Source organism: Penaeus chinensis, chromosome 15 (assembly GCF_019202785.1).
Source record: "Penaeus chinensis breed Huanghai No. 1 chromosome 15, ASM1920278v2, whole genome shotgun sequence".
In the NCBI taxonomy this organism is placed as follows: domain Eukaryota; kingdom Metazoa; phylum Arthropoda; class Malacostraca; order Decapoda; family Penaeidae; genus Penaeus; species Penaeus chinensis.
Genome location: NC_061833.1, coordinates 2,799,317 through 2,807,278, shown reverse-complemented (window position 1 = coordinate 2,807,278; position 7,962 = coordinate 2,799,317). Strand labels below are relative to the sequence as shown.

Genomic DNA, 7,962 nt, shown 5'->3' with positions numbered 1-7,962 from the left:
CCCGGCGGGACGGGTCCGCAAGGGGTAAGCGTCTTCACGTGACCAGGCGTGAAGGGGTTAAGCGTAAATTATGGCTTTAGGATAAATGAATACCCACGTCATCGCCAAAATAGCCTCCAATTCGCCCAGTAGTATGTAGAAAATGATCTGGTTTTCTGGGGAAGGCTAAATTGGACTAATGAAAGACCTTTTGTTCTACCGCGCATGGGAATCTTCATTGCTGGAGGAGAGGAAACACAAGGCGTGTGGATATTACTAATCTTTTTCGTCTTTAACCTGTTGATTTAGAATGATATATGGAAAATATCGATATATATTTAGATTATTTCCGTATGCGTCCTTATATTTCCTTTTTTTAATCTCTCGTTCCTATATTTTCCAAATATCTACGAAACAGCGAGAAGTGGCCACGTGACTTCTAATGTATTGGGATGGATCTTCCTGCGAACTCACCAAAATATAATGGACATTCAGTTCGGAGAAATATATCGAATTGTTAGAAGTGTTTCTCCCGTCAGTACGCATCTATGCCTTGCCTTTCCTATAAATGGTAATTTCCCATTAAACACGTCGAGGGCAGTCGGTAGGTGGTACAGTGACCTAACCCTCCTTAAGGCCTACCGTAGCCAAGCAAGGAATGCGACTTAAACCCAGTCGAAATTGTTTGGGAAAATATAGTTAATTCTTGGTAATCTGCCAGTGAAATAACCTCACAACAGTTAATAGGACATGCAATGAGGGAAATGGAAATATTGCGGATGAAACCGGAACTTGTAAATAAGCATGTCGCCTCTGTCCCCGAAAGACTACGAGGAATTATAGAAAACATCGTTGGTTGGATAAGGTTTCAATGAAAATGCATTGTAGTTGTCAGTATGATTTTCCCCAATATTTGCCTTTTTTTGTAAGTGTTTTTCTTTAAAAATAATTAGGGAATTGATTATCTATCAATAAATCAGTTCATTCAAAGTAAGTATTTAAGTATATACATGTTAGTTTGCGCTGAACGTAGCTCAAACTGTTTGAAATATAAAACCAATAATTCTAAACCTGCAGTACTACGTATAATAATAGTCAAACGGAAATGACACAGGCGCATTGAAAATCATCATCTCTAATTCCGCAACACACATGCAATGATGAAACCCTTGTATATTCACGTTTATGTGTAATCAAGGTCCTGAAAAGGCTGCCTTACTTGTGCCCCGCGAACACACAAGAGAAATATAGAGGTACACTGCATTACCTGTTGTTTTACTAAGCAATAAGTATTCTGATGGACCCATTCAGGCAACTCCAAAAACCTTCCCGTGCCGGGAATCGAACCCGGGCCTCGCGGGTGAGAGCCGCGTATCCTAGCCATTAGACCACACGGGACTTGTTAAGCTTTAAAATGCTATTAATTAGTTTGGTCAGGTGTATGTGCAACATACAATTTTTATCGCAGATATTGGTGCAACTTCCTCAGTCATTATATGGGTTCAGGATTACCCAGCAGTATGTAGGGAATTATTTGGATTACTGGGGAAGGGTAAGTTGGACTGCCTTACATTTCGTTGGAAAATAAGGAATACTTTTGTGCACTAAGAAAGGAATGGTTTGTAGCGCTACGTTGACGTCAGATGCAAACACTGTGTAGCCGCTGTTATTCAACATCGGCATGGCGTAGCTGCTGGAATCAGCATCACGTGTATAACCTCTGTAGCCACTGCCATCACCATCGGCATGGCGTAGCTGCTGGCATCAGCATCACACGTACATCATCCCCTCGAGGACTTGGTTGACGTTTTCCTCATGGGTTGCGATAAGGATAGCCGTGCTCCTCCGTTTGTATATGGGCTGAATTAGGCCTTGTCCCTAGTGTTGACGTATATATGGAAGGAAGGTTGTCTCACGAAAGGGGGCCATCACAGGTTTATAGAGCAGTTTGAGAGTGAACACTGGCTCGACAACACGTACATAAGGACCGATCTGAAGACTTCTGTTAAAGGCCTTGACTGTTCCCACTATGCGTATGTATCATACACATTCATGTATAGATATAGACTAGTGTCCGTATATGTTGTTGTTTACCTTAAGCAGTAGGATATAGTGATATTCTTAGCAACCAGTAAAATGTATTCTTTCTATAGTTATAATATTATAAGTACTGATATAATCTCGTTAGTGAATCTAAGTTGAATTGTAACAGTAACTATGATTATCATTGTATTATTATTGTATCGATTATAATTGATATTATATTGATTATGAATTGATTACAGGTTTGACCGCATTCCAATAAATCGTGGAGCGAGTTCTACGCAGTGGTATCAGTCACCTTGAGTTAACACAAATAATCTGAGCGCATGAATTGGCGCTTACACACTGACACACGCGAACTGCTAAGATGGCCTGTCCTGAACATTTTTTTTTTGGCAAATTTTCATCCTGAAGATTGCTTTTTGAAGATGTTGGGGGTGAAGACCCAGTATTGGCAGTTGCTGAAAGAAGTACTGGTTAAGGTTTCACCCCTTAGACTTGTAGATCCTATCTCGAGAATCACATGAAAATCACAGAAATATGATGTAAATTCTGTAAACAGAATTGGATTTGATTTACTCCTCGTAATCAAATGCTCTTTGCAGAAGGTCGGAGTTTCTTGACGGGAGAAATACAGATCATTACACACCATGGTGACTCTCGCTCGCATCTTGACTTCAAGTTGTATCTGCAAAGTCATACAATTTTATCATGATGACTAATTTATGATCAGATATAAGATAAGAGGTTGTATACCTGTTCTCCAAAATATAACTCGTTTTTTCCCTGCTGAACAGCCACCATCGCCCGTTGTTTACTTCAATTGATCAACTGGCAAGCCCTTTCAAAGCTTCAACTTCTTGGAGAGAACAGATGTTTCGACCAGGGTTAACAAATCCGTTTGAAATGTATGAATGCTTGAAAGTAGCTCTACTGCATTAAAGATTTGCGGCGGAGGTGGTTCAGGCCTAGTAGAGAAAGGTTTGTCACGAGTGTTGGCTGGGTGTGTCATCGAGATAAAAAAAAAAAATCTCATAAGGAATTTCCTTGGAGCAAATGACTTCTTTGCGAGATTAAGAGACGATCCTATGTTCCCCAAAAAAGATTGCAAAGATTAAAATCCATATATATATATATATAATATATCATATAGATATATATACATATATATACATACATAAATATACATATATATACATATTTACATATATATAATATATTGCGAGCTTTTGTGTATTTGTGTGCGTGCGCGCGCTTGTTCACGCGCATATGTTTGTAATTTAATTTTCACATTTTATTCTTGCAGAATTTTTTGCCATCTTTATGAGTTTAACACTTTTTGATATATTTTGCTTCAATTTAAACCTATAGAATACGAAAATATTGTATTTTTATTTTCCGCAATACATTTTTTCCAAGTAGGTATTTATGTACCATAATGCCATAATTTACTCGATATATGTAAACAGTTGCATAAACCGTAGGAAGGCCCGCTCCTGAAACGTGTGTGTGTGTGTGTGTGTGTGCGTGTGTGTGTGCGTGTGCGTGTGTGTGGGGGGGGGGGGGCTGTGTGTGTGGGTGTAAATATGTAAATTTGGCGAAAGATAATCAAAGCTGATATTCGACTGACTTTTATCCTATACTTTCTCCTTGATAAAATGTGCATCTTTCTGACTGGAGAACACATACTGTAATGATTGAAGAAGCTGCTTAAAAATCTACTGTATTTTTTTCTTTCTTTTGCATATAGATGATGACAAGTAATCAAATGCTTTTTAACAGAACTTAGAGCATTAATATCACTCCCGTGTGGTCTAGTGGCTAGGATACGCGGCTCTCACCCGCGAGGCCCGGGTTCGATTCCCGGCACGGGAAGCTTTTCAGGTGTGTTGATCAACGGCCAACATGTCACTATATGGTTACATACCTAACTATTTAGGAGTACAATTACCTTGCGCAGCATTAGGTAATGAAGTGTACTTTTATTTTGCAACATAACTACAATACGTATCTTACAAATCACGATGATACTGATAATAATAACCGACTGCCAAACAGGTGGGATGGTAAGGAAACAGGCATCATTCTTTTTACATGAAAATGTTTAAAGATCCTTTTATGTCTTGTATATATCACTTGTAGAGGCTAAATAAAGAATAAAACCATATTGCAAAGAAAATTGAATTAAAAGGGATTCAGGTAGCTAACTACCGAAGCGGTCCTTAAGTTACACCTCGGTATGTCCACGGGCTATTCGGGAGGAGTTCGTCGTGTAGGCGATGTCAGTCTCGCTCGTGAACCCACGCTAACCCACGCTGGTTCTGTTGTACGTACGGTGAAGGGGGATTATACGTGCACCAAGGCTGTCGTATATGTAGTGATGGACGTATTGCCGAAATCAGCATAGTTCCTTCTTAGGTAAGGGTGCGAGCTGAATAAAGCGCGATAAATGGTCCACAATGATCAATGATTCCCACTAGAAGAGCTGTGTAAATCCACTACCTTATTTTGACAGTGCAGAATCGGCAGACCATAAATTTCTGATTAAATATAAACAGGGTTGGACAAATTATGTTCCCGACATGCTGTTACATGATGAACCTGTTTCCCTTTCTTCACCATATGCATATGCAGTGAGGGTTGAGCAGTTAAGAGAACCTATGTTGCATTCATTTGCATTTTTTAAGAGCGGTGTCCCAGCAACGTCCACCGTTCCTATTGGAAGAGTTTGAAATATGTGAGGTCCTGTACAGAAAAAAGCAGCTTCAAACAGCTCGTAGTGCCTTTGGACCTCCGAAATAATATAATAAAAAAATGCACATATATCACCCGTTGCATTACATTACGATACCTACTGTACTTTTAACGTGGTCTTTTCTACTGAGGAGATCTAGTGGAATTATACCTTTTAGTGATAATTGTTGCCAGTTAAAGTGTTTTCTACAGTTTGTGCTTTTACCTACTGTTGGCGCAGAGACAAGTAAAAACTTTAATCGTCTGGTTTTCTGCAGTTCCTTTAGACTGATAGTGGTCTCGAATTTAAGTACAGACTTTTCCGTAGGGTTTGTGAGTACCTGACCGTTGAGACATATTACAACAGGAACAGAGAAACGGTTTAGTAGCAGGGTAAAATTATGTGTTATAAAGACTGACATTACAGTATTAGTGGAAAACTAGGCTCTGAAATGAAATCATTATATACTACAGATACATTTTGCAATAAACCTCAGAACTATCGGAGATCAGCCCCTCTACTTGTTGATGGGCCAACTAGGGCATTTTCCAGTTGGTTTGAGCAAGTTGCGTGAGGCCTTCGATCTTGCAAGAGGAACAGCGCAGGAAGCATCACGCAAGGCTTGATAGAAGTATCTGGCTTCGTTACCTGAAGGATACCCTGGTATTTAAAGGATGGAACCATGGTCCTCTGATCCGCCCTGCCCAGGCGCCAGAAGTTGCAATTGTCGTCTGGAGGTTACTGCTGTGGTTGGACACCACGGCGGGTAAGGACTAAGCCAAGTCAGCAATAGCTGACACACGATAGCGAGTCGACATTAGTCGATACAGGCCGGGCTCCCCTCATGGGCATAGCCCGGGCGAGGCTCAGTTTCGCATATAGGACTTATCCTTATCCTCTGATCGTACTTCAGGGCCCCAAGGCCTAGAAGAAACTGGGCCTGTCAAATACGTCATCCAGGACCTTGCGCGCATTTAAGCTTGAGGAGGAGCTGACTTTTCCAATCTTGTCACCTATGTCATGATCCTGTCTACGTGGACCCGTGGATCCAGGTGCGACAAATCTGCTTTCGGCAGTATGTCCATCCCTTCATACACGCCAGTCGTGATAGATGTAGCGGGTAAGGATAATATTCCTTCACCGAAAAAAATCATGTTTATCACATATATAAGAGACCCACGGTTATACATGGGCTCATGAGCGAGATTATCGACGCCCGCACGACTAACTGCCCTGGAACTATCAAGGTACCGCGGAAGTATAATTTTAAAGTTTGATTTTCATAGCTAAGGTTTTACTTTTAGGTCGCTTAATTTTAAGCTACTATTAGTTCTTCGGAAAGATATAGGTTCATTTATTTTTGTTTTAGTGCTAAGGCTTGTATAGTTTTAAGTTTCTTGTTCTCTTTTTCTTAGCTTTTTTCTTTTTAAGCTAAGGTCGCTGTCCCTCTCTTTGTATAATCCATGTACTCGCCTGCTGTCCCTTCTAAAGGTTCGATATAGTAATCCACTTTTTTTTTCAGGAGTGATTTTGTCTGTTGGCAGTGTCTCGGATTCCCCTTGGCCAGAGACCCCCAACACAGCCAGCTGCCTCCCCAAAACCAGTCAGAGGTTGGCACATGCCCGATGACCCGAGGACCTGGTATGGGGAGGCCTTGCGACTTGGCCTGCCATCTTTCGGGGCCTTTCGCTCAGACGTGCTACCCGCTCGGTGGGCGAGGGAGGGCTTGTAGTGGATGTGAAGTTGCCCACCACTAACGGTTACGAGAACTAAGATTAGGAGAGTCCCCGCTTACGGCACCAGCTAAGCACCAGCTGGAGCGTGCTTGGCAACAACCTGTGCTGCCGTCTTCATCCCTGGAGCCTTTTATTTAATGTACTTTTTACCTTTAATATTTGAAAGTTGTTACGCCCACACTTTGCTTATTTAACTGATTAATTGAAGGCATATTTTGAATTCCAATTTATTTTATTAAAAAAACATTTTGCGACAAGACAAACGAGGAAATAAATAGTACTTTGTTCCCGCCAATCTCTCTTGGCTTGTTTTGTTTGCTGAATCAACAGTGTGGCCTCACCGGACGTCTCCTTGGTGTTAGAAAGTTCTACGGGACAATTAATATATTTTCATTGTTTATTAGAGGCTAAATAGGATGTAATACCTGTGTTGTAACTTTTGAGAATATACAGACGGAGGTCCGCCTCAGTCATTTCGTTTAATTTCATCTTCGGTTTCTTTTTATTTAGGTTATTTAGTATTATTTTCAAAGAGAAAAAAGGAAAGGCTTTAAAAAATGCAAATAATAAGTCATAATTTGAGTTAAGAATTGTGAATATGGAGAAGTGGAAATTATTAATGAGCATATCAATGAAATTTAATAGGTAAAGTTATAAGTGATATGCACAAGATGCAGACTAATGTTTAAACATGTAAAATGGTTTCAGAGTCATGGATATGCTACAGTAACACGCCTTACTACCAACCACAAATGGCTCGAAGTCATACTCTGCAATACCCACGTAGTAATGTTGCAAGATATAAGTACATTGTATTACCTTATGTTATGCTAAGTCATTTTACTCCTATGAGTATTCTAAAAGATATTGGCTTCCGATGGACGCATTTAGACGACTCTGAAAACTTTCCCGTGCCGGGAATCGAACCCGGGCCTCGCGGGTGAGAGCCGCGTATCCTAGCCACTAGACCACACGGGATATGTTGTAGTTTAAAAGGCTACTTATTATTTTTCGTCAATTACATGTACAAGCCTTTAATTTTTATCACATATCCCCCCCCCCCAATCCCTTGCCCGTTGTTGTCGTGGGGGGGCTTAGGAGGCGGAGACTGGGACCCAATGTTGTGGAACTCCCCAACCTTGGGACTCAGCCCTCGACTCAACAAATTTTGCATGGTCTTTTTTTCCCCTCCTACTTTTTCGTTTCTGTCCCTTCACCAACCCCTTCTACTATCCACTTCCTAAGGTGTGAGAGCCGTGCTGAAAGGATGAAAGGCTGACTTTGTGCCAGTCCTGAACGGCCTGAGGGAACCATTGGCATGGTATTCCCCTGCTTTAGTTGTCTAGCCCTTACCCCTCAAGGGACACTGAGGGGTGGACCGTTTATCTCCCCAACATACTTACCATGGCCAACAATGAAGATTTTATACCATTATTAGATAGCACATTTATTTTGCTTTTAACCATTAAC

At 40.9% G+C, this 7,962-nt stretch overlaps 1 protein-coding gene and 3 non-coding genes across 5 annotated transcripts in view; 2 read left to right on the top strand and 2 right to left on the bottom strand.

Annotated features, from left to right (window-relative positions):
• Positions 1–6,691, top strand: part of LOC125032672 — a 10,760-nt gene extending 4,069 nt beyond the window's left edge. The window contains exons 1-2 of one of the 2 annotated variants that reach the window (XR_007115558.1): positions 4,353–4,440; positions 6,279–6,691. Coding sequence is in view for 1 of the 2 variants with exons in the window: in XM_047623923.1 (XP_047479879.1) it covers positions 6,279–6,513 (235 nt within the window). In the remaining variant the exon portion in view is untranslated. Of the gene's footprint in view, positions 1–4,352; positions 4,441–6,278 lie in introns of those variants that run through there. The other variant, XM_047623923.1, reaches the window with a different exon arrangement.
• On the bottom strand, positions 1,306–1,377 carry Trnae-cuc. Its single transcript has one exon. It is a non-coding gene; the product is annotated as a tRNA-Glu (tRNA).
• Trnae-cuc lies at positions 3,826–3,897 on the top strand. The gene has a single exon. It is a non-coding gene; the product is annotated as a tRNA-Glu (tRNA).
• A 707-nt stretch (positions 6,692–7,398) lies between the features above and the next one.
• On the bottom strand, positions 7,399–7,470 carry Trnae-cuc. The gene has a single exon. It is a non-coding gene; the product is annotated as a tRNA-Glu (tRNA).
• Positions 7,471–7,962: the final 492 nt, after the last annotated feature.